Source organism: Pollicipes pollicipes, unplaced genomic scaffold (assembly GCF_011947565.3).
Source record: "Pollicipes pollicipes isolate AB1234 unplaced genomic scaffold, Ppol_2.1 Scaffold_3447;HRSCAF=4054_pilon_pilon_pilon, whole genome shotgun sequence".
NCBI lineage: Eukaryota > Metazoa > Arthropoda > Thecostraca > Pollicipedomorpha > Pollicipedidae > Pollicipes > Pollicipes pollicipes.
In genome coordinates, this window is record NW_023596297.1 from 43,929,985 (window position 1) to 43,955,834 (window position 25,850).

At 57.9% G+C, this 25,850-nt stretch overlaps 3 protein-coding genes across 4 annotated transcripts; 2 read left to right on the forward strand and 1 right to left on the reverse strand.

Annotated features, from left to right (window-relative positions):
- The first annotated feature begins 1,334 nt into the window (after positions 1-1,334).
- On the forward strand, positions 1,335-17,298 carry LOC119092596 (pre-mRNA-processing factor 39). Its single transcript, XM_037215550.1, has 20 exons — positions 1,335-1,436; positions 2,049-2,071; positions 2,128-2,166; positions 2,425-2,550; positions 2,940-3,107; positions 3,527-3,668; positions 3,976-4,095; positions 4,722-5,329; positions 5,630-5,642; positions 6,403-6,519; positions 7,717-7,841; positions 8,099-8,417; positions 8,973-9,061; positions 9,308-9,425; positions 11,662-11,670; positions 12,189-12,368; positions 14,478-14,662; positions 15,146-15,282; positions 16,528-16,652; positions 16,858-17,298. The coding sequence occupies exons 1-20, from the start codon at positions 1,350-1,352 to the stop codon at positions 16,957-16,959; spliced, it is 2,832 nt and encodes a 943-aa protein (XP_037071445.1). The 5' UTR covers positions 1,335-1,349; the 3' UTR covers positions 16,960-17,298.
- Positions 17,299-18,000: 702 nt separating this feature from the next.
- Positions 18,001-19,165, forward strand: LOC119092694 (leucine-rich repeat-containing protein 51-like). The gene is made up of 2 exons (XM_037215663.1): positions 18,001-18,285; positions 18,611-19,165. Exons 1-2 carry the CDS (start codon positions 18,180-18,182, stop codon positions 19,117-19,119), a joined length of 615 nt encoding a protein of 204 aa, XP_037071558.1. The 5' UTR covers positions 18,001-18,179; the 3' UTR covers positions 19,120-19,165.
- An 82-nt stretch (positions 19,166-19,247) lies between these two features.
- Positions 19,248-24,484, reverse strand: LOC119092693 (diphthine methyl ester synthase). Of its 2 annotated transcripts, none has more exons than XM_037215660.1 (2): positions 24,262-24,484; positions 19,248-20,377 (listed from the first exon to the last, which is right to left on the reverse strand). In XM_037215660.1, exon 2 carries the CDS (start codon positions 20,361-20,363, stop codon positions 19,542-19,544), a length of 822 nt encoding a protein of 273 aa, XP_037071555.1. In that variant the 5' UTR covers positions 20,364-20,377; positions 24,262-24,484; the 3' UTR covers positions 19,248-19,541. The 2 variants fall into 2 exon arrangements, with proteins under 2 accessions (XP_037071555.1, XP_037071556.1); XM_037215661.1 differs by lacking the exon at positions 24,262-24,484 and adding an exon at positions 24,129-24,181.
- Positions 24,485-25,850: the final 1,366 nt, after the last annotated feature.

Here is a 25,850-nt window from a genome sequence, read left to right on the forward strand (position 1 = left end):
GCGGGGACGGGAAAGGGAACGGGAACGGGAACGGGACTGGGACTGGGACTGGGACTGGGACTGGGACTGGGACCGGGTCGGCCGGGCCCGCCGCCGAGCTGCCAGCCGAGTATGGCGGCCCGCTGCGACCGGCGGACGTGTCCGAGCTGCTGCGAGACTACCCAACCGTAGACACGCCGCTGCCAGAACCGGTGGCGCTGCTTCCGCCGGACCTTGACGACCCGGACCAGTACGAGCCGCCCGAGTTTGCCGCCGGCGGGGACGCGACAGCGACGGATACGAGCGCGACGGACGCGACAGAGGGCGCGACGGAGGCGACAGAGGGCGCGACGGGACTGGATCCAGGTGCCGATTCCCGGCCGGTGGGAGGCACCGCTGCGCGAAGCGTGCCGAGCCACACGTCTGCAGCGGAGGGCGGTGGGCCGACCGCAGCGGGTGCCAGTCCCGTGACGGAACGGCGCGCGATCAGGGAGTCGCTGGCGAACTCTGCGGATGATGCGGCTCAGCCACGGGCGGCCGGAGGGGAGGAGGCGGCCACGTGTGTGCAGGATGAGCCAGCCGCATCTTCCGCGGCGCCCAGTCATGCCACGGACTCGGCGGATGCTCAGCCCCCGCCCGGTGGCGAGTTTACAGACCGCGAGGCGTCTACCAAGGCGACTGTGTCTCACGTGGTGGGCGAGAGAGCTATGGACGCACAGGATAGCTTTGCCCCTCCGTTTCCGGTGTTAAGTCAGCGGTTGGATGCTGTCCAGGCCCCGCTAGTTCCCTGCCCAGTACGGACTCGCCACCCTGTGGCGAACCACGGTGATGGGGTTGAAGCCTGTGACTTTCCAGTGACCACTGAAATGGCGCCGGCCGCTGAACCCCCCGCTGAAGCCCGGGCTCAGGGGCGGTGCGGTGTCGCTGACGCGGCCTCGACTTCGGCGCCCTCTGCCGCCCCTGCCGTCCCAGGGCCTGCACCGTCACCGGCACCTGCCGCGTGTGCCGCCGGCGGGACTGACACGGAGCCACTGCCACCTCCCACCACGGCAGCGGATGCCGCCGGTGGGACTGACACGGAGCCACTGCCACCTCCCACCACGGCAGCGGATGCCGCCGGCGGGACCGGCACGGAGCCACTGCCACCTCCCACCACAGCAGCGGATGCCGCCGGCGGGACTGACACGGAGCCACTGTCACTTCCCACCACGGCAGTGGATGCCGCCGGCGGGACCGGCACGGAGCCACTGTCATTTCCCACCACGGCAGCGGATGCCGCCGGCGGCAGCGGTGCCGGGCCGGCGCGCACCGAGAGGATCGCGTGCGCGGCAGACTTGTTGTCGGAGCAGTGTGTCGGGCCGACGGACGGCATGCTCGAACACTACTGGCAGTTTGTCCGCGAGAACCCGTACGACTTCAACGGCTGGACCTACCTTCTGCAGCATGTGGAGAAACAGGTGGGTGTGGAGAGGGCTGGAGAAACAGGTGGGTGTGGAGAGGGCTGGAGAAACTGGAGAAACAGGTGGGTGTGGGGAGGGGGGGGGGGGGGGGGGGGGGGGAGGGTGGAGACATTGGGCGTGAAGTGCTGGTTTCCCGGTGTTACAACCGTGTCATTGCTACCAACCTTTCGAATAAAAGATGTAATGAGTTGTCTGGATGGTCGATCCCGAATAAAGTGTGATTGAAATGGTTTCGCTCTAACTGCACTGCTTGATAGATGCATCCACCATATATGTTTTATCTTCGCTCGTCCTGTTCTGTTGGATGGGCTGTTTGCCAAGCATTTTTTCCGGCCGCAAATCGTTTCCTGGCGGTTGATACCCAGGGTACATTCAACATGTAACACGATTATTAGATTGAATGAACTAAGGGATTCGTGTAAGTTGTAATTTCCTGCATTTGTTTTGGTTTTTGGTTTGGGTTTCAGAAGACGTAAATTGGCTTACGCTGTTTTTTGGGGGTGGGTGGGTGGGGCTGTTGTGAGGAGATCCAAACCAACTCATGCTTGAATCCACGTGCGCCAGTGTCTCTTTCATACCGTGAGAACTGAAAAGATCGTGGTGTTTCAGACCAACCTGGACGCCATCCGAGGGCGTTTACAACGCATTTCTGCCGCTGTATCCGTACTGTTACGCTTACTGGAAGAAGTACCGCCGACCTGGAGCAGCGGAGCGGCTACACTGAGAGGTGAGCCAGTGCCTGAGCTCCGTGGCGACGGGCCGGGCGCCGCGCGATCCCCGTGTGTGGACCTGTGTGACGTCCACCCGATCGTCTCTGGCAGGCGGGGCAGACGGGCAGACGGGCAGACAGGCAGACAGGCAGACAGGCAGACAGGCAGACAGGCAGACAGGCAGACAGGCAGACAGGCAGACAGGCGGGCAGGCGAGCACTGTATGACCGCAGTTTCGGCCTCGGACCTCCTCAAGCGGCGTGGTCGGGTTTCAGGTCTCTGCAGATCCTAGAGCGAGCCGTCAAGGCGATCCCGCTGTCGATCGAGCTGTGGATGGCCCTGCTGAACCAGTTTCGCGACTCGGTGAAGGGCCAGAAGACAGCGGAGGAGCAGACTCGAGCGTGAGTGGTGTCCGAGGCCGAGGCGCCGGCTACCGCCTGGACCGCTGCTGGCTATGGCGATACGATGGTGCATTCCAACAGCCGTGTCTGGCATGCTTTATTGTACTAACTGCAATGTATTGCGTAATATGTTTCAAGAAGGGGAAGGGTAACGCTTGTGTTGCCACGCTGCCCAGCTGTCGGTCCACACGCCCGACTGCAGCTGACGTCATGTGGTGCCACGCTGCCCAGCTATTGGTCCTCACACCCGACTACAACTGACGTCATGTGGCGCCACGCTGCCCAGCTATTGGTCCTCACACCCGACTGCAACTGACGTCATATGTTGCCACGCCGCTCAGCTATTGGTTGTCCGTCGGTCCGTTCACACGTCTGACATGTGCCGGCAGCATTTGTGAGCGGGCCGTCCGATGTGCCGGCGCCCAGTTCAGGTCCGACGCCCTCTGGGAATGCTTTATCCAGTGGGAATCCACTCATGGGGCCATGAGCAACGTCACCGCCGTCTACCGGCGCCTACTGAAAATACCCACTCGCTTGTACAACCGGCACTGGGACGAGTAAGTAGCTCATGTACGACATATTTTCCCTTAAGTTACGAATTCAGAACCTTTTTTAACTAAGCTGTCTTCTTTCTTTTTTAAGCACACATTAACGCGTGCATTCGTTGCAACGTGAGGCCTGTTCCATACAGACCTGGTGCCTAATTTTGCCTTGGGAGCAAAAAATAATTGCACGCTTACAGTCTTGTCAGGCCGGCATTTGAAAATTTGCCGTGAAAATTGCAAAAGGCGAGTGTATTCTGTGCTCCTCTAGACATGGGACGAAGCAGAGGGCTAGACCCGCGAATTGTCGGCCCCAAACCGTGGCTGGGTACAGACTGCAGTGAGGAGGGAGATGAGAGATGGGAGATGGAAGCACCTGCGCCTGTGTGCTCGGTGCTCGTTGTCGAGGCCGCTCCGTCCACCTGTGCCGCCAGTTTCCTGCAGCACGTGCGGGACCATCACCCGCGTGACATCCTGGAGCGTGAAGAGTACGTGGCGCTGCGTCGCGCGTGCTGTCTCGAGCTGGGCGTGACGTACCGTGAGGAGTCCGCCTCTCCGCTCGCCGACCCTGCCAAGGTGATCACGGTAGGCGGGCGACGGGCGGCCAATACGCTGGGAGGCGGGGGTACTGACGTCATTTTCCTGGCGTGAGTCTCGTCTTATCTCACCCTAGAGATCTCGCTGGTCCTGCATTTACCATGGTTTGGTGACGCCAATGGCCGGGGCGTTTGCAGTGGTTGGTAAACAGGCTAATGGTGAGCCAACAGATACTCAGGCTCTGATCCGCAGCCAGACGAAGGTCTTGTGCACCACGGCGTCTCTGTATTACGTTGTGGTTGGTTGACCAGACGAACGTAACTGGACGCTCTTTCCATACCGTTAGATCCGGCAGCCCGAGGTGAAGCTTGTCAGTGCTATCAAGGAGAAACTGGTGGCCTCCTTGGTCGCCATTCACGAGAAAACGGAGAAGAAGGCCGAGAAACGCTGGAAGTTGGAGGAAAAGGTAGGCCAGGAGGCCTCAACTCCAAGGCGATAAGATCTACCGACAGGGTGACGTGATAGCTGTCGGCTGGCAGAAGGCACAGTAGAAGGCTTCTGCACAAATCAATGGGGAATAGAATGTTTCATCGTTGTATGGGCAGGGTTTTGCACTGAGCTGGCTGAGTTAGGTTGATAGAAGCGCTGCGTGATGGAATGGTTTACACCATGGCATGGGCTTCTCTGTCATTTAGAACATTTAGATGGCCTTGTCCCGCGATGCGTAAATGACGCTGCGGCTAACGACGTCAAGCGTGCATTTATCAAAGAAAAAGGGGGATAATCACCTTGCAGGCTCGCCTCTCCCACTGTTATTAACAGTATGACTGATGTCATGGCGGCAGTTTGTGTGACCGAATCGCTTGAACAGTATCAATAGTTTTCCATGGTCAAGGTGGTTATCTGTCCACCAAGAATGTCACACTTTGCATCCACGTGCATCCAAACAGATGACCATTTGCTTGGCCGTGGCGATTTTTCCTGGCGCTGGCAGTCTGTCGCTGACCGTCTCGGCGTCACTCCGCCCTGTCACGGCTTGCGCCTGACCCTGTTCTGTGCGTTGCGCGTGATGGACTGTGTGTTCTTCGGCAGATTAAGCGGCCCTACTTCCACGTGATCGCGCTGGACCGGCGTCAGCTGCGCGCCTGGCGCGACTACCTGGAGCTGGAAGCGGCCGACGGTGACCACGACTCGCTGGTCATGTTGTACGAGCGCTGCCTGATCGCGTGCGCCCAGTATGAGGAGTTCTGGCTGCAGTATGCCCGCTACCTGGAGCGTCGGCTGCAGTCGGTGCCGTCGCCGTCGGCCGCTGATGATGCGGCCATGCGGCGCCTGCTGGAGGCCGACCGGGCCGGCGGCGGCGGCGCCCAGTACGAAACAGAGTCGCGCCGTCTTCCCGAGGAACGGTCGCACGTGGCGGCCGGCTACGCGGCGCGTGCCAACCCAGCCGACGCTGTGCGTGAGGTGTACAAGCGTGCCTGCCTGGTGCACTGCCCGACGCGGCCCAATATTCGCCTGCAGTGGGCGGCGTTTGAGGAGAGCATCGGTGAGCGAGCGGCCGCCGGCGCGGCGCGCGCTGACCACGGACGCTGCCGGCGGACTGCGCCAGTGCCCGTCGGCTCTCGTGCTGCGGTGTTCCGTCGGAATACCATTGCTTTGAGAGCAAATCAATCGCGTTTAACCTCGAAATGGCCAGAATAGTAACGCCTTTCATCATGTGCCCGTAATTTGTGTCGCGTAGGCTGGGCTGGATGGACATATCCAAGGATAAACTTTAAAAAATGCTCACAGAACAGAATGACCGAAGTTGTCGTTTAACAAACTCATTGCTGTGTTCACGTCTCCCCAATGATCTCTGAATATTGCGGTTTTTTGGCCAGTTGACCGAATGCCTTCGTGACACGTTGTATTCAGTTCACCATGCCAGGATAGACTGGGAATTGGCCGACCTCTCTGTAGCGCTCGCACCGAGCCGTACTTCACCGCCAGCGTGTGCCCAGCACTAACGCCGCGGTCTGATTTCAGAGCTCAGCCGCCGTCGCCGGCTCGCCGGAGCGTAGTGTGTGTGACGTGTGTGTACCGCTGGTGACGCGAGTGGTGTGTATATGCCGCCGGCCGCCGCCGTAACTCTGCGCCTGCCCACTCGGTGGCTGAGTGCTTGGACCGGCCCGGCCGGAGGGCGACGCGGTGCGGTGCCGGAAACATGATTTGGGAGCTAAAACATTGCTGAACGGATGAAATGCGGCCGCCTCACAACTTCTGTGCCGCTTTAGGAACCGCGGTTTCAAAGGAAGGATATTGCTTGAAATTTTAAGAAGTGTGCTAACCATGTTCACTTTTCTCGTTAAATAACACGTTGGTTATATCACGCCTTGTTAGAGCTCAAAGGTCATCACGTTTGCGTCTGTTTCTGGAGCCGCATGCTCAAAACAAGTTACTCTCGACTGGGAACGGCAACCAAAGGCTTAAACCATGTTTAACTGATCGCATCTCCTCATTCCGGACGAACCCGGCTTGCTGTACGCCCTCGAGTGCCCACCGGCTGAAGCTCCGCCGGCCGGGCCGTCCGTTGGCCCAAGCACTCCGCGGGCGCGGCGTTACCGCTGCCTGCGTGTCTCCGTCTCTCCGCTCCGCCTGCCGCCCCGGCCGCTCCCACCGCCCGCTGACCCGCTGTCGGCCAGCAGGCAACGTGGGCACGGCGCTGCAGCTGCTGGGCCAGGTGGTGGCCAGCTTCCCGACAGCGGTGCGGCCGCGGCTGCTGCTGATCGGGCTGGAGCGGCGCCGCGGCCGGCCGGACGAGTGCAGCCGGCTGTACCAGGCGGCCGCCGACGCCGCGCCCGCCCACCTCGCCACGTGGTGGGCCATGAAGCACGCCCGCTTCTGCTTCAAGGTTGGTGGGATGCGCCACCCGCTCGGAAAGCCCACTGAAGGCACTGACTGCCAGCCGGAACGCTGGGAGCGCCGGCCTGAGATGGGGTCTGCGCTAGCCAAAGATCCGGGGCCAGTTGTGATATAGCGCCGGCATGGGATGGGGTCTGCGCTAGCCAAAGATCCGGGGCCAGTTGTGATATAACGGTGACGTGGGGTGTTCCTGTTGGGCGGGGAAGGCCACTGTGAGCATTTCTCCGTTTACGTAGTGTGCTTACACAGACGTGTTTGAAAGGACCGGCGTCGTGTTGGGGCGCCAGTGGTGCGGGAGTCCAGCTGTGCTGGGCTCGGGTTTCAGAACGTGTGTGGCCACTCGCTGACCTACTGAGTCTAGCCGGCTGCCGCGCGGACTGGACCAGTCAGCGCGGCCTGGTCTCAGCTCTGTACGGCACGACCGGATGCCTCCGAGGTCTCCTTTGCCCAGACGCCGAATCAAATTATTCGTTCAAACTGGCTTATGCTACCCGGCTGATTAAAGGAAAGTACGCAACAAACGCCGTCTAACGTGGTCTGTGCATTCCATGCTATCCTTACATTCATTTGGGCGTCTGCAGAGCATCATTTTGATGAAGCTGAGGAACGCTGAAACATATTAAACCAGACATCATCAGTCAGTTTTGTTTCATGCGGTGCGGAATTCACGGTTTACTACAGCACACGATCGGCTGGCATTGCATGGGTTACGTGTGATGTGCTGCCGCCTGTGTGTCGTGTTAAAACTTGGTGAAGGATTTCTTGCGCCCGTGGGTGTACAATGGCAGCACGCGGGCACCCTCAAGTACCAGTTTTATAGGCAAACGGGCGTGCGCTGAATCGTTCTTCACCAGCTGTGGTTGGCTGTAATAGCCTGAAACATATCCGAACCTCCCACACAGATTCATGGCACACACGGGTCGTTTCTGTTATTTCCTGGCCCGTTTCAGCAGCGCAGTGGTGTTGCCGGCAAATTCTGAACAAGCCGGACAAGGCTCTGAGAATTCCCATCCCGTATGAGCAGCGTAGTGGTGTTGTTAGCAGATTCTGAACAAGCCGGAAAAGGCTCTGAGAATTCCTATCCCGTATGAGCAGCGTAGTGGTGTTGTTGGCAGATTCTGAACAAGCCGGGCAAGGCTCTGGGAATTCCTATCCCATATGAGCAGCGTAGTGGTGTTGTTGGCAGATTCTGAACAAGCCGGACAAGGCTCTGGGAATTCTGCGGACGGCCGTCAAGCGGGACCGCTCCAACCCGCGTCTGTACCTGCACATCCTGGACGTGTGCTACCAGCGCCACCCGGTGGACGTGAGGTGAGTCTCTGTCGCTCTCGGCCGGGCAGGGGGCGTCAGAGGCGCCGGCGCGCCGCTGCCTCCGCTTGTGTTACGCCGAACTAGGACCTTTTCTGGCTAGAAAACTGAACCTGTTGGGTTGCTGAGTTCCCTGAAGTCTGCGTTTGCGTGTACATTTTCGTCGTGGTTGTGTGGCGAACCGTCGTGAAGTCCACCACCTCTTGTGTGGTAGTCAAAGGTGGGCTGTGGCAGTGCCTGGTTGGTATTTTCTCCGCCAGGGGCGTGACGGCGGCGCTGACGCTGGCACTCAACAGCAAGGACGTGTCGGCGCGTGACAAGCTCGGTTTCCGGCGCAAGAAGGTGGAGTTCTTCGAGGAGTTCGGCTCGTTGCGCCAGCTGCGCGAGGCCGAGGACGAACTGGAGACGGCCGAGCGCGTGCTGGCCGCCACCGAGCGCAAGCAGGCGCGCCAGCAGGGACAGGACGCGCAGGAGCAGGAGCCGGAGCAGGAGGACGCTGGGGGCGCGGCCGGCCGGCCCGTCGCCAAGCGGCGGCGGAAGGTCGAGATGGAGCCGACGCCGCCGCCACCGCTGCCGAATGGTGCCGTCACGCCGCCCGGTGGGTGTGTGCTGGTCCGGCGGCGCCAGCCACTGGCGGTGCGCCGTCTCAGCCGTGTAGCCGCCTTCTTTGCACGTGCTCGATAGGCCTTTTGGTGGAATCTGGCTGGTGGTGAGGGGTGGTCGACGGTAACACACGGTTGGCTTGCGGGGGTGTCTGACTCCCGTCTGTTTTGTTCTGAATGTAATCAGCGTTTTCCGGCGTGACCAAGAGACAAGATAGGTAGCTTACGCCAGGCTGCCGTGTTTGATGCAGTGCAAGGTATCTAGCAGCGTTTTGGAGTTCCTGCAGTAAAAAAAAAACCTTCAAGTGTTGCTCGACGCCGTGCAGACCTCTTCAAAAAGTGATGAAAATTGGAGCACAACTTAAAAACGCCTGTCATCGCTGCGCAGGGGGGGGGGGGGGGGGGGCAGTGCTCCGTTGGTCAGTGGTCTTGAGGCGTCCACATGCTCCTGCAGCGGGCCGCGTCCGGCGCCGCCCAGTGCTGTCCGAAGTGCGGCTGGGACGGCTCCGAGCCGCAGACGCCGGCTGGCCAGCGGCCGCCGGCGCCGGCAGCGCTTCAGCCGTCCTCCTACGGCCAGGTGCCCCCCACCTGGGACCTCACCATGAAGACGGACGCCTGCGGGTCAGTCGTGCGCCCGGATCGGCACGTCTGGCGGCGCCAGCGTTCCTGTACTTGTTGCCATGATCGATGGAGCTATCTGTCGGCTGTGAACGGCGAGCCGGTGTGGTGAGGGTGCTGCCAGTGGACCGCCTGTTCCGCTGAAATGGCCGTGACAGTGCGTGCCGCCCGGCGTTGCTCTGCGCCGTGTCCGTCACATTGCACCCCAGGCCCAGTCGCCGACCCTGACCGTGTCACGTGCCGCCGCAGGTACGGCAAAGACCCGCAGTACAAGTGGTTCCAGGAGCAGGGCTACCGCGACTACGACGCGCGCGAGGCCGGCGGCTACCCGACCACGCTGCTCGATCCCGTGTCGTCTGACGAGGAGGCGCTGAGCGGGCCGCCGCCGCCGCCGCCGGCCAAGCGGCCGCGGCCCGACGACGGCCAGACGCCACACATCGTCACCAAGGACGGACGACGGTGAGCGGCCGGCCGGGTCCCGACGACCCACGGAGAGCGGCCGGCCGGGTCCCGACGACCCACGGAGAGCGGCCGGGCGGGTCCCGACGACCCACGGAGAGCGGCCGGCCGGGTCCCGACGGCCCACGGAGAGCGGCCGGGCGGGTCCCGACGACCCACGGAGAGCGGCCGGGCGGGTCCCGACGACCCACGGAGAGCGGCCGGCCGGATCCCGACGACCCACGGAGAGCGGCCGGGCGGGTCCCGACGACCCACGGAGAGCGGCCGGGCGGGTCCCGACGGCCCACGGAGAGCGGCCGGGCGGGTCCCGACGACCCACGGAGAGCGGCCGGCCGGGTCCCGACGGCCCACGAAGAGCGGTCGGGCGGGCCCCCACGACCCACGGAGAGCGGCCGGCCGGGTCCCGACGGCCCACGGAGAACGGTCGGACGGGTCCCCACGACCCACGGAGAGCGGCCGGCTGGGCCTCAACGACCCACGGAGAGCGGCCGGGCGGATCCCGCGACCCACGGAGAGCGGTCGGGCGGATCCCGCGACCCAGGGAGAGCGGCTGGCCGGGTCCCGACGGCCCACGGAGAGCGGTCGGGCGGGTCTCCACGGCCCACGGAGAGCGTGCCAACGGGCCAGAGCGGTGGCTATTTAGAGATTGAAAACGTGCGGAAGGCGATGTGTATTGCAGTGCTGTCGTGCTCCGGAGTCACAAACTGACAGTTTCAAGTGGTTTTCTGGTCGTTTGCTTAGCTCCTGTTATGTTTTGAATACCTTGTCTGTTATCGTGGCGGCCACTCACGTCCTCCCTCTGGTGTTTGCTATTGGCTCGGGACTTGGCCTGCGTCGATGTACCAGGTTACGGTGCCACTGCGGCTGCTCCGTGAGTCGTCTGGTTAGCAGTCCCCCTCTGTGACCCGGCTGTTGGTCACCAGTCCCCCCTCTGTGACCCGGCTGTTGGTCACCAGTCCTCTGTGACCCGGCTGTTGGTCACCAGTCCCCGGATCCGTTGGCATCCGGATCCGTCACCAGTCTCCCTCTGTGACTCAGCTGTTGGTCGCCAGTCCTCTGTGACCCACCTGTTGATCATTAGTCCTTCTCTGTGACCCGGCCGTTGGTCATCAGTCCCCGTCTGTGACCCGGCTGTTGGTCATCAGTCCCCGTCTGTGACCTGGCTGTTGGTCATCAGTCCCCGTCTGTGACCTGGCTGTTGGTCATCAGTCCCCGTCTGTGACCCGGCTGTTGGTCATCAGTCCCCGTCTGTGACCCGGCCGTTGGTCATCAGTCCCCGTCTGTGACCCGGCTGTTGGTCATCAGTCCCCGTCTGTGACCCGGCTGTTGGTCATCAGTCCCCGTCTGTGACCCGGCCGTTGGTCATCAGTCCCCGTCTGTGACCCGGCTGTTGGTCATCAGTCCCCGTCTGTGACCCGGCTGTTGGTCATCAGTCCCCGTCTGTGACCCGGCTGTTGGTCATCAGTCCCCGTCTGTGACCCGGCTGTTGGTCATCAGTCCCCGTCTGTGACCCGGCCGTTGGTCATCAGTCCCCGTCTGTGACCCGGCTGTTGGTCATCAGTCCCCGTCTGTGACCCGGCTGTTGGTCATCAGTCCCCGTCTGTGACCCGGCTGTTGGTCATCAGTCCCCGTCTGTGACCCGGCTGTTGGTCATCAGTCCCCGTCTGTGACCCGGCCGTTGGTCATCAGTCCCCGTCTGTGACCCGGCTGTTGGTCATCAGTCCCCGTCTGTGACCCGGCCGTTGGTCATCAGTCCCCGTCTGTGACCCAGCTGTTGGTCATCAGTCCCCGTCTGTGACCCAGCTGTTGGTCATCAGTCCCCGTCTGTGACCCGGCTGTTGGTCATCAGTCCCCGTCTGTGACCCGGCCGTTGGTCATCAGTCCCCGTCTGTGACCCGGCTGTTGGTCATCAGTCCCCGTCTGTGACCCGGCTGTTGGTCATCAGTCCCCGTCTGTGACCCGGCTGTTGGTCATCAGTCCTCTGTGGCCCGGCTGTTGGTCATCAGTCCCCGTCTGTGGCCCGGCTGTTGGTCATCAGTCCTCTGTGGCCCGGCTGTTGGTCACCAGTCCTCTGTGGCCCGGCTGTTGGTCACCAGTCCTCTGTGGCCCGGCTGTTGGTCACCAGTCCCCGGATCCGTTGGCAGAGTGCCGCGGTACGTGATCCCGCCTCAGGCGCCGCCTCTGCGGCCGCTGATGCAGCCGCTGGTGCTGCAGCCGACCGAGGCGCCTGGCCGGCAGGAGCCCCGGCGACCGCCCCAGGTACGGACTGACGACCCTGGCACCGACTGATGGCTGAGGTACTCACCGGCTACCCGGATACAGGCCGACGCCCGGGCACTCACTGATAACCGGGGTACTGACACGCGACCTGGGTCTGACCGTCGACCCAGGCACTGATCGCCGATCCCGTTGCTGACCACCGCTCACCATCACGCCGTGTTGCCGTCCACGGCGGCTCTCCGGCTCGCCGGTGCCAGCTGTGCGTGATGTCAGACGGCCCGCGCAGCGTGAGGTGGGCTCAGATCTCAGTCTTGACCCATATTGCGAACCGCTGGTGATAATGCGACCAACAAACGCCATACCCAGCGCAATCGCTCGACGCGCCTTGAACGTGTCACCTGGCGTGAGGTGTTCGCGTGGCCGCGTGCTGACCGTCGCCCGGCGCGTCCAGTTGGCGCGCTTGCGGCCGCCACCACCGCCGCCACCGCCAGCGCAGGAGACGGGCGCCTCGTGTGTGAACGTGCCTGAGTGGCTGGTGCGCGAGGGCGGCGAGCTGTGCCTCTCCGAGACGGACGGCGGTGTGTCGCTGATTCGGTACTGGCCCCGCTTCATGAACGACTGCGGTGTCCAGGTGAGCGCTGCGCCCGCGCCCGCGTCCGCGCCTTCCGGCACGCGTGGGTGTGTGGGGAGGACAGGGGGAGGGGGAGAGGTGCGAGGGCGGTGTTTCGGACTTGAGAATGAGAACATCCTGCGCCCAGCGTGTTATGTTGTCCTTAGCACAACCGATTGCGTGACGGGTCGGGCGCCAATGGCCATGGCCGTTCGTTTAAGGGCGCGTAAGTGGGCGGGCTGTGGTGGGGACCTCATAACGGACTCACTGGTCACGGCTATCTTACAGGAGAGACAAAGTTACTTCGACAACCTTTGCAAAATTTTGATTTTTGGACGTCAAACGTCGCAGAAATTCAGGAATCCTCACACGTATTCGTTCACATCTATTGGCGCATTTATTCACGTACCTATTTCAAATAACGTTGCCGGAAAGGGCTGTTGGAAGCCCTGCCCATGTTAGCTGACGGAGTGAGTTAATTTTTATCTTTTTACTTGTGCATCTACTGTGAGAGCGGTATCGAGAAAACAAATTTTTGTGAGGGCATGGTCACGGCTGATCCGACAACATCCCTGTATGATTTTGGTGGTCCAATTGCTCCCTGCGTAAGCCAAGTGACTGCCACTCAGAACTGGTTTTTAGAACGTTTCATTCGTCGCTTCCTTATCGATTACTCGTGTTCCTGGTCTAGGGTAGAGTTAGCTAGCTGATTCGAGGTGTTACAGTCCCGTACACAATGCACTCTGTTCTTTGTCTATATGCCCTGGTTGGCATGATCCAACGTCAATTCTCGAAGAACTGTAAACTGGCAGCTGCATGGCCGGCTCCCAAACGCTCGTGACATGCTGCACTGAGCGGTACACGGTCGTGGGGCACGATTGTCCGTTCTTTTCGCAGGCAAATCGGGATGGCTCCACATTGTCGCGGCCCAGGTTACTCAGGCCTTGGCCCAGATTCACCCCGCGTCGTGTTGGTCTTTGTCAGCTCTCAAAACCCACGTTCCCGGTCTTAACCAAATGGGGAGGCGTAAAGTTTGACTCCTTACAAGGCTGCAGGAAAAACACCCTTGATTTGATAGGTTGCATACAAGTTCTTTGAAAACGTTGCATCATGCGTCTTAAAGTAACTGTGCTACTTGTTGCTGAGAACTGCTCAGAGGTGCGATGTCTAGTTGCACGTGACAGCGGCCTGCATAAGTTTTAAAAAGATACACAGTTTTGGAAGGGCTCACTGCCAACCTCCCCCCCCCCCCCGCCAGCCAATAGCCGATCTGAGCTGTTGATCCTGGTCCGTCGTCTGAGGGGTCAGCTACCGGTCCTTCGACTAACATGCCCGGTGTGCCTGATCCGCTGGTCCCTCGACTAACGTGCCCGGTGTGCCTGATCCGCCGGTCCCTCGACTAACGTGTCCGATGGCCTTATCCGCCGGTCCCTCGACTAACGTACCCGGTGTGTCTGATCCGCTGGTCCCTCGACTAACGTGCCCGGTGTGCCTGATCCGCCGGTCCCCCGACTAACGTGCCCGATGGCCTGATCCGCCGCTCCCTCGACTAACGTGAGATGGCCGCTGCCATGATTGGCTTGAGATGATCGCCCTTGTTCACTTGTCTCACCTGATGTGTCCGCCTCCGGCCCCTTGTCTAACCCGAGATCCCGCTCCCATTGCTATGAATGGCCTGGGATTGCCGCCTCCATCCCCCTGACTGGCGCAAGCCGAGCCGCCACCGGTGCCTCGTTTAACCCGAACCGTGCGCCACCGATGCCTCGTCTAACCCGAGCCGTGCGCGACCGGTGCCTCGTCTAACCCGAGCCGTGCGCCACCGGTGCCTCGTCTAACCCGAGCCGTGCGCGACCGGTGCCTCGTCTAACTCGCGTCTAACCCGAGCCGTGCGCGACCGGTGCCTCGTCTAACCCGAGCCGTGCGCCACCGGTGCCTCGTCTAACCCGAGCCGTGCGCGACCGGTGCCTCGTCTAACCCGGGCCGCGCGCCACCGGTGCCTCGTCTAACCCGAGCCGTGCGCCACCGGTGCCTCGTCTAACCCGAGCCGTGCGCCACCGGTGCCTCGTCTAACCCGAGCCGTGCGCCACCGGTGCCTCGTCTAACCCGAGCCGCACGCCGCCGGTCCCGCAGCGCATGTTCCATACGCTGCGCCGCTACGTCAAGTGGCACCAGACGCGCCAGGTGGCGCCCGACGGCCGGTTCGTGGCGCTGAAGCGGCTGGTGGCCTGGTTCGGTCCGTGCAGTCTGGAGGAGTCCGGCCTCATGATGCCCGCCAATGATAGCTGGGCGCCAGAGCTGCTCGACCTGCTGCAGAGGTCAGTGGGCTGCTGTCGTGGCAGCGCCGCCTGCGTCTTGTGAAAGCCCCGGGTCCCCGCCTGAGAGCCGGGGTCAGACCGGTCAGACTAGTCAGGCTGGCGGCGAACTATTCAGTGCGAGCGAGTCGTTATGATGGCGTGGTTTGGTAGAGCGGTTGTCCGTGGGGTGTCATGACACGTTGGTCTTATTGACATCGATTTATGAGAGCGTCGTCGGTCGAAGCTCTCCGCTCGGAGCCGCCATATCACATTGTGCTTCATCCAAACGTAGCTGAGTTCATCCTGTGCTGTCCCTTCCTATGCTGCTTCAGTTCATGGGTCAGGAATCCAGCAACCTCCACGCGAATGTTCCATCTCGCAGACTCATCCAGCTGGGGCATCAGGGTCCACCAGCTGACGTATGTGTGGCGCGCGTGTGTTGGATGAGTGTTCTCGGGCGAGGAGTTCAACAGCTGCCATGTGAGTGTTGCATCTTTCCCCCAGGCTGATGCAGCTCACGGGTCAGGAGTTCAACAGCTGCCACCTGAGCCTATTCCGGAGCGGGCACGACCACGAGCCGTGGCACACTCACGACCAGCCGACGCTGGGCCGACAGCCGGCCATCGCCATCGTCTCTCTCGGTGGGTTCTGCGGCGCGGGCTCGACAGCGATATCCGTCAACATCGCACGGACACGGCAGAGCGGCGGGCAGAACTGCTGCGGGCGGAAACCGGAGCAGGCAGCGACTGGGACACGTTTGTCAGACCGTGCTGTCAGCTGTTGGGCAGGATGAGCTTTTTGATGACGGGACGAAATCCACGACCGTCTGCAGTATCACGCATTCGTTAGAAGTCTCATATCTTTTGTTCTAATTTGAGCTCGATCGCTGTATCCCCGCCAACAGCGTGAGTCCAGCGCTCCCGGGGGCTGTGGGTGTAATACCCAGAGTTGCTCTCGGCACTTTTTGCTGGTTTCGAAAGCCATGTTGTCCATATAACTAGTGTCAGCATCGGAAAATCACCGAATCTGGTGTAATTTGGTAATTCTATCTCTTATTTTATGGAATGTATAATACTTGCGTGCCTGTGCGTCGAATGCCACGATACTGCTGCAGCAATGGTTGCATTGAAGGGTACGCCGTTAGTTACAAAGTTTTCCGGGCGCGATGTTTTTTCTTCGTTTGCTTCCCATTTATTCCCGTCCTACCATGCGAAAAAACCGGTAAAGCCCATGCATGGAATAATCGTTGGTCAGCCAGTCACGGCCTGTGCTCAGGCTTTGGACTCTATCGTCGATGCAGTCTTTCGGAATAATATCCGTCCCGGACCGTTATCCGTACGGCTCATCGGTAGACAAATACTATCAGAGACTTTGGAATGGCGCGAGGCTCATAATGTCACGGCGATGTTCACCTTCGTGAGAAGTGGTTGAAGACCGGTGGACTTGCCCGCAGAAGATGCCACAGCTTTGTTGTTGTTTTCACAGGGGAAACAGAATGTCAGAGCGCTGTTGTGTTCGGAAGCCTGTCGTTACAACGTGTACGACACATTTAATGCCACAAATCTTCTACGGAAACTCCGTCCGTCTTCGACTAGCAATAACGAGGGTGAACATCGCCGTGACGTTACTCCATTTATCTCTGCTCCATCTTACTCCATCTTTACTCCATCTTACTCCATCTTACTCCATCATACTCCATCTTACTCCATCTTACTCCATCTTCATTTATCTAGGCTATCGGGGACTCCAAAGTGCCTGATAACATTTGTCTACCGATGAACCCTGGGAATTACGGCCCGGGATGGATGTTGTACCCCTTTCTTTCAGCCCGACGATGCGCGTAAGCCCCGGACTCGAAGTGATGTCCGGTTCTGTGTGCACGCCAGGTGCTGTCCGGAATTTTGAGCTGCGCCAGAAGAGTGGCGGTGGCACCAGGTTCCTGCGGTTTCCGCTGTTCCCTGGTAGCGTACTGCTGATGGAAGGCAATACTCAGGAAGACTGGGTTCATCAGGTGGGTGAGACAGCGCCGGCCCCTCTGGCCCGTCTCCGGACGGGCCCGGTGCCCCAGGGCGCCTGCACGGGGCTTCTCAGCTGTTTGCCATGCAGCACAGGAGTCCTCCTTTGCGGGCTGTCAATAAATGTGATTCGGAGCACTCTGTTGTAAATTGTGTTTAGATTGTTTGCTAAAAGTGACCAGCTTTTTGTGACGCTTTCAGGTTCCTAAGGATCCTCTCGCTAAGGAGGAAAGAATCAGTCTGCAGTTCCGGGTCATGTACGATCCAATGGATATCCAAGCACAAAACAGGCCACGGCTGTGAATCCCACCATGAAGTCGGCAATAGAGGTGCAGCACATAGGCCGGCGGGGAACGTGGCGTCACTGGCCCAGATGTGACTTTGTGTAGCTGTAGAGCGTGCAGGTGGAAGATGTACTGCCTTGCACTGCATTCAGCGTTAGAACAGTCAGATGTTTGGCGTGGGATGATGGCGTTTGTTGTGAAGTATTGTCGCAGGAGACTTCGCTTCACATGTTTAAGATGGTATTTAGATACGTTTTGATCGCCACAAGTATCGGTACTTTCATCTCCATCGGTCGTGTGCAGTGACGCGCGTTTCACTACGTATTCCTAGTAGCTGTAAAAAAATAAATGCATATTTCTCCATCCTTTTTCGTGTCTGAAGGCGTCACAGTTGGGAACTTCGTCACACCTTTTGCAATGGTCAAGCGGCACATGAGCACGCTCTCGTCTTTGTCTCGGCATACAGACAGTCGGACCACAACCGTGCAGCGTTCATCTATCAAATGGGAAGCTGCCAGCCAATAACCCGATCAGCGACGCTCCTGACTCAGGTGCAATCAAGGAACATCACGAAGGCCAAAATGCTCCCTGACTGATATCCATTAGTACGAAGATGGCGAACACCCTCACAGATTTCTGCGGCGCACTGCCTGGCATTAACAATCCCGACTCCCGCAGGCTTTCTGGAATAACCAGTTTGGTCGCATTTTAATGAGGGTTTTGTGAATCAAGGCTCGTGCCATGTGAGTTATCGGGTTGTGTTACATAATGACGTCATCAGAATGATTGCCGCGATTAATGGGCGTTTGGGCCGCGAAGGTCGTTTTATTTCCTTTGACACTCGCACCGGTGTGCTTGTTCGATACCCTGCACGCCATCTGGCTGCCTGTCCACTGGTAACGACTCCCGACGACCGCCCACTGGACCCCCCTCCCCTCCCCCCGTGTCGCGTGACTGATTGATGACTGTCGTGCCGACGGTCTGTCGCGTGCCCCTGGATCGGCTCAGGCAGACAGACTTACAGTTGGCGTCATCCGCTGGCCAGGTGGAGGAGCCCGTCCTTCAACGTCGCGTTCTTTGCCGCGAAGAAACGACCGATTTTGCAAAGAAACGATTCGTGGCAGCGTGCTGTGCAGTGGTGCTCGCGCTGCTTGCTTTCGCGGGAGCGGGGACGTGAGTGATAACAGTTTGTGTGGATCTGGCAAGCGTGAAGCTGTTCCCAACACTGAGGCCACCCCCATGACCGACGCTAGGCTATGGCTGGAGAACCGGCGCATGTCGGTGAACCCGTTCGAGTGGCTCGAGCCAGTGGACTACTCGTTTCTTAGACTGGCAGCGTTTAATGGTGAGTAACACGTTTCATCAACCTCGCATGGTGTTTCCAACCCTCCAGATATAGCAATGTGTCAGTTTTCTTGTAACATCCCATTGTAAGAGCGAGAGCACCATGGCTGTTTTATCCTCACCCGGCTGGAGGACTGGGTTTGCAAGATACCTTTGAACGAAGAAATGATGCATAGGCATGTGCGGTCTGACGCGTTCCCCACAGCAACCGTAGTGCCCGCCAGGGATATGGTATTTGTGATAATTGTGACTGACTTCACCGAGTCCCGCCCGGCCGGGTCCAGCCCAGCCGGCGCTGCCGGTGACCCGACGGCCGTGTGCCGCAGAGGTGGAGGGCGAGGACCCGCGCACCGACAGTCACTGCCCGCGCGTCGACCCCGAGTCTAAGCGGTTCATCGCCAGCACGGTGCGATTCAACAACAACCACATCACGGAGCTGCCGAGCCTGTCGGCCACGCTCGACTCCCTGCTCTTCGACCGCGGCATGCTCACCTGGCTCGATCTCTCCTTCAACGCCATCGCGGCCATCGACGCCAACCTGACGTGCCTGACCAGCCTGCGCGTGCTCTACTTTCACGCCAACCAGCTGGCCAGCTTGCAGGAGGTGGCCAAGCTGACGATGCTGCCGTACCTGCGAGCGCTGACGCTGCACGGCAACCCGCTGGAGGAGGGCACGCCGCGCTACCGGACGCGCGTGCTGCTACTGCTGCCTGGGCTTCGCTCGCTCGACTTCAGCGCCGTCACGCGCCGGGACCGCGCAATCGCCCAGTTTAACATGCTGCCCAAGCCGCGGCCGCGCAGAATTAAGGACGACGACGATGACGCGGCCGTCTGATGCGCTCCGTCCCAGGCTCACGGAAATTTCGTCTGCGCGTAGGACTAGAACTTGATGTACGTCTTTTATGCTCAATGGCAGCCTCGCAATGTTTAATATTGGGAACTGTTCTCTCGTAAAGCGCATACGACGCGGGCTTGGCTGTTTATTTCAACTCACGATTGCCTCAGTTCAAACATTGATTGTCGACAAATCCGAGTAAAAAAATCGGTCCCCTGTCGACGTTAGTACCGCAGCTTATGACTTGCAACCTCGAGCCGACACGCAGATATTATTGAACACATTGCACTTCATCAATAAGCGGCACCCGCCATCGCACCGGCTCGGAAGTGTGAGCCTGCAGGACACGAAACCGAACAAGACTTCGCAACACCGGGAATTCAACCTCAGATATAATAAACCAAGACATACACTGCATTCCCCTAATCACTGGACTTGGGTTCGAACTGTTTCAGAAAGTCCTCCTCCATGGGATGGGTCTTTCCCACGATCACAAGCGAATGAAGCGGCGGGCCGGCGTCACAGACGGCCAGGTCGCGGAGAGGGCCCACCTCGATCCGCTGCCGGTCGGTGCCGACGCGCGCCAGGCCGACGGCGCGCGTGCTCGGCGTCAGGCCCGCCCAGTCCTCGGGCCGGTCGGCTACCGCCTCCAGCAGCTGGCCGGCCGCCGCCGACACGCTCATGTAGCGCGGCGGCTCGAACACGCGCCGGCCGCGCACCAGGTTCTCCACGCTCTGCTCCTTCACCTTGATGTCGAGCAGGCAGAGCGTGTGCAGGCCGCGCGCCAGGTTGGCGTCGATCCGCTCGACAAAGCTGTCGGGCCGCCACGTTTCGGTCCAGAACGGGATGGAGACCGTCTCGCCGAAGCTGTACAGCTGCAGGCCGCAGCACCCGACGGCGCTCATGATGCTGGCGTTGTGCACCACCTGGCAAGGCACGCCGCGCTCGGCGGCGCGCAGCACCAGGTCGTGGTGCGTGGTGGCGGCGAATGGGTCGCCGACCACCAGCAGGGCGACGTCGCGCTCGGTAGCGCCGGCGATGACCGAGTCCAGGCCCTGCTCGACTGTCTCGCGGTCGGCCAGCGTCACCGGCCGGCCGTACAGCTCCTCCAGCGCCTCCACGCCGCACGTCAGGATCGAGGTGTACGCCTCCAGGTAGACGGCGTCGCAGCGGCGCACTATCTCCAGGCCCTTCACGGAGATGTCGCGGGCGTCTCCCAGGCCCAGACCCACCAGGTAGAACATGGCCGCCCACCTAGCTGGAACGGCGACGACAGCAGATGTCAGGCGTTGGGCTGCCGCCGGGTGACATGTACGTGGCATGAAGCACAACCCGCAAATTTGCAGCTCTCAATAGCTTTTTATGAGCGACAGGTGACTCAGCCAGTGCTTCAATATCAGATACAAACGGCAACACATTAAAATGGCACACAGTATCACCAAGGAATACTTTCGGAATGGTTTCAGCAGGCTGCTGTACAGACTGCAGGATAAGAGACTGTAGTTGCTGTCGTGGCGTGCATGTCAAACACATGGTCCGATATAATGCCTGGGGAAACATTCCGAGAGTTGATTTGATTCTTACGCAGTACAACGTCAATGAGTATAACGACGTTAGGAAAAGGAGCGTCCCGGTCAAATGCCAGGCAACAGCCTGAGAAAATGGGCACGGTACTGTCAATGCCCGCCAATCTCTGTACACTGTCAGACTTGATGTGATCGCGCTCTTCAGCCGCCTCGGTAGCGTACGATTCCCCTGTTGTGTTAGCAAGAGGGAAGTCATTCGGTATTCATTCCCTTCGTCACTGCACTTGGGTTTGAACTGTTCCAGGAAACCTCTCCCACATGTAGTGTGTGTTGCCTGTGATTGCGAGTGAGCAGCGTGGTGGACAGGTCATCGTCCGCCATCTAACGGAGTGGCCGAACTTTCCCTACCCTGTTACCTATCATTCAGTTGGTGCCAGCGCTACCGGCTGACAGTGCACAGCAATCCGAAACTGGTGTGAGGAGTTAACTTTTGGGCTCATGAGCAACTTGTCGGCCGGCGAACGAAACGCGTGGGAAAATAATCGAATGCGCATTAATCCGAAGGGAAGTTTCCCGTATGCCCAGCGTAGCACAGGTCCGTCTCCAAACTAGGGGCGCAGGCAGCACCCGCGCCACAGCCGGTCCCCATCACCGGCCTCCGCTCTCAGGCGGCACAGGGCCGTCTCTAGACGACAGGCGCAGGCAGCACCCCACCACAGCCGGTCCCCATCACCGGCCTCCGCTCTCAGGCGGCACAGGGCCGTCTCTAGACGACAGGCGCAGGCAGCACCCCACCACAGCCGGTCCCCATCACCGGCCTCCGCTCTCAGGCGGCACAGGGCCGTCTCTAGACGACAGGCGCAGGCAGCACCCCACCACAGCCGGTCCCCATCACCGGCCTCCGCTCTCAGGCGGCACAGGGCCGTCTCTAGACGACAGGCGCAGGCAGCACCCGCGCCACAGCCAGTCCCCATCACCGGCCTCCGCTCTCAGGCGGCACAGGGCCGTCTCTAGACGACAGACGCAGGCAGCACCCGCGCCACAGCCAGTCCCCATCACCGGCCTCCGCTCTCAGGCGGCACAGGGCCGTCTCTAGACGACAGGCGCAGGCAGCACCCCACCACAGCCGGTCCCCATCACCGGCCTCCGCTCTCAGGCGGCACAGGGCCGTCTCTAGACGACAGGCGCAGGCAGCACCCGCGCCACAGCCAGTCCCCATCACCGGCCTCCGCTCTCAGGCGGCACAGGGCCGTCTCTAGACGACAGGCGCAGGCAGCACCCGCGCCACAGCCAGTCCCCATCACCGGCCTCCGCTCTCAGGCGGCACAGGGCCGTCTCTAGACGACAGACGCAGGCAGCACCCGCGCCACAGCCAGTCCCCATCACCGGCCTCCGCTCTCAGGCGGCACAGGGCCGTCTCTAGACGACAGGCGCAGGCAGCACCCCACCACAGCCGGTCCCCATCACCGGCCTCCGCTCTCAGGCGGCACAGGGCCGTCTCTAGACGACAGGCACAGGCAGCACCCCACCACAGCCGGTCCCCATCACCGGCCTCCGCTCTCAAGCGACGCCGCAAACGGCAAGCAGCTACCATTCGGATGTTACGATCATCATCAATGCAGGCAAGATGACCAAACTTTTTTGTTATTACATCCATATTTACTGCAGAGAAGATTAAGTTGCTCTGGCACCCTCATACAATGCACAGCTTTTCCTCAGATTTCCTCCCAATCAAGAAGGGTTGTGAAATAACTTCAGTATGTCATAAGCAAAGTAGTGCAAAATTTGTTTAGTGTCAATCCCCCAGTGTTATACCCACTTTGTTGCTGGGGTGATGCTATCAGCTCCTCCAGTTGGGGCTGAGGGGGTAGATAAAACACCTTTTGTTTGTCTATATTCCTACACATCAAAATGGCTTAAGTATGTGTCCAATATCCACTAATATACTTTAGCACAGACCACCTCAATGGCAGTCAACAGGTCAGAAAAGATTTGGAATCATATCTTGCTATCACAACTATGACAATCATGGCAGCAAACATACTGTCTGTTTCCCTTGCTCAGCACCATACCTGCTTATGTCATGTACACCCCCCCTCACCATGAGCCAACTTGAGTGTATGCAACTGGGTGGTCTGTGACAATAATGTACAGGATTAATGCATGGCATGTGTGGCATAAGCTTCACCACATTCAAACCAAAATAAATCTTATTTTGGTCATCACATAAATATTTCAAAACAGAGTGCACCAAATGGTTCCAACCATGCATACACTGTGAATACTTCAAAGACAAATGAGCTGCACATTTTGACCTGTGCTAACAGAAACACAATTGCTTTGAAGCTATGACATGATGTGGCAGTTAGAATGCCTTCTCAACTCTAATTTCACCATAGTCCAACTTTTTATATCAAAATTGCTCTAAAATGGTCCTAAATCCTAGATAGAAATGTGTTTGGTAGCTATCCAGCATGATGACATCTTTTTGTAGTTGCAGCATATAGCTTTTTGAGCATTTCACTTTAAAAAATATGAGCTAATGCAGGCAATGTCAGGTTTCCTCAACATCCTGTTTGCCATCCAGGGTATAAGAAACAGTAACTGAGGTTAGGCAGTCAAATATTCAGAAATTAAAAATCACTCTTAATCTTGGGCCACATGTGCCATTATTATATCTTATCATTATGTATATATATATATATATATATATATATATATATATATATATATATATACATATAAGTAATTCTGCACCACCCACAAACACTGTACTTCCATTCTAGTATATAGTGCAAATCTGAAGCAAAATATTTTGGCTTACCATTTAAACAGCTTTAAAGCACCAGTTTTTCTATTACCATAACACCTGGCACTGACTTTGATAAAACCTCAACAGCAAACATGCATTTGTATATGAGCAGCTACACCTTGCAGATTCTTCCTTGTTAAGTGAGGAACTTATGCCTCACCTTACATCTGATAATATTTTTGATTATGCAATTGTGTGACTAATTTATTATTGTTGATTGGAGTTTTAGGGTGTGCCAACTACTGAGATAACTTTGTGCTCAGTGTGGCTAATTTACAAACTTGATAGATCTTACAAACAAATTTCAGGTTGCAAATGTAAGGTTACATCACACATTCTTGATTCATGATTCTCAACTTTACACAAAGGGTTCCTCCCAAACTGTGACAACTGCAGTTTAAACCTCAACATATGCAAAATTTGATTTGCAAGGGTCACTGAGCAATATTTCCATCATGGCATGTGCTCTACAACCAACTTGTTCAGGATTACAATGACCTGTGAGTATATTACATATCTAAACTGTGGCACAAAAATTGAAGTGTGCAATCACTAGGCATTTTGGTCATGGAATGGAATGAACATTACTTAAAATAAAATAAATGGAGCATTCTCTGACACAATATTGTGAATTGATTGAACTGACAGGTGTAAGCAATGATAAAACAAACCTAACTTGACGCTGGTTTATTATTACAATGAACCACTTGTACTGGTCATTGTCAACATTTGTACCCTAACTCTGCAAAACACATCATGTCCATCTTGACACTTGCACGTGCAATAAATGAACCATATACCAACCTCGTCTTACGCGAACTTCTCGCTAGCAGACCGGCTTTTCCCCCAGCACACGCAGATTACAAGACAGGACCAGGCTATGTAGCCGATAGAAATGGCCACCAACCAACTAAACCAGGTATTTTGGGCTAGTATGACAAAAATAAACGTACAAGTTTGACATGGGACGTCAGATACCCATAAACCCACGTGGCAGACACTGTGAGAGCTGAGTAAAAACACGTGTTTTTTGTAGTCAGGGATTGTAGCACGTGCGTAGGATCTGTCTTCTTAACGCTGGAAAGCTTCCGAATGTCACCACTAAATGATGTTATATGACTTGTCGAGGGCATAATGAGTGGATGCGTCGGCTGAGGCCAACAACGCGAACGGTTAACGGCGCTCTTCAAATTCTGACAACATTTCGGACAGGGTTGTCAATATTTGTAAATCCTTATGTGTGGGGGAGGGGTCGAAATGAAGGCCCAACAACTTACCCTCCCCATTTCTTCTCACCGGATTTAGCCCACTTTATTTTGGCTTAACGCGATGCATATTTTTAATCTTTACATAATTCAATAAAAGTCCTTAATTTAGGCAGTATAAAAGTCATGCAGGGTTGGGCCCAGGGATCAGGCACTGGTCAAAAACGTCTCTTCCGACTGGCACGTGAACGCGCCCTATAGAGGCCACCTGAGAGCGCCAACGGCACTCTTCTTTGGCAGTCATGGGAGACGGCACGCATTTTGGTTGTGAGGGACGGGGACCGGGTTAGCCACAAAGGACTTAAGTCATCCCCATATTCCAGAGCTTCTCGTTTTAACCTCACAAACCATTGCGTGTCTTCTGGCGCTAGGCATGTGATGTTTATTGCATCGTTTATCCGTTCACCTGTTACGATTTGTATCTTGTGGTGAGAGCAACCATGACTTTGGTATGAAAGTGGTACGAGGCGCCACTACGTAGAAATCTCAAAGAAAATAGCCCTTGTGTTATGATCACCTTTTACCCACGTTTTTTGTAGAAAATAGCCCTTGTGTTATGATCACCTTTTACCCACGTTTTTTGCCTGCCACCTGCCAAAACCATTCGGGGGGGGGGGGCAAGGCAACATTGGAGAGGTTCAACTCAACATGGGAAGGGGGAGGGGGGGGGCAGGGCCCTCACAAAAGAATACAAATCGACATTCGTGATTTCGGATACCTCGACCATGTACAGGGGCGGCAGGACGATAGTTCTCTTTTTTGATAGATTTGTAAGCGTGGAAATGAAAGCTGTAGCCCGCCCCACATACAGCGGGGGGGGGGGGGGGGGGCGACGTATCAGAACAAACGTCCTAAAATGCCACCAAGGCAATGGGAGCGAGCCGTTTTGCTGGCTGTTGGGTGAAAGACCACATCGTGAACCGATGAAGAAGTCCACGGGCACCGAACAAGTATCAACAAAGTGAGCAGCGTTCAAGGTCCTTACCATTTTTTCTTGTCTGATGGGTAACGGAGCCGTGGCGACCTTATTCGCTTTCACCAGCTAGCAAATATTCTCCGTATAATGCGGCAGCGGAAGAATAAGCTGGAGTGCAGCAAGTGGTGATTGTTGTCGCGACAGCCCATACG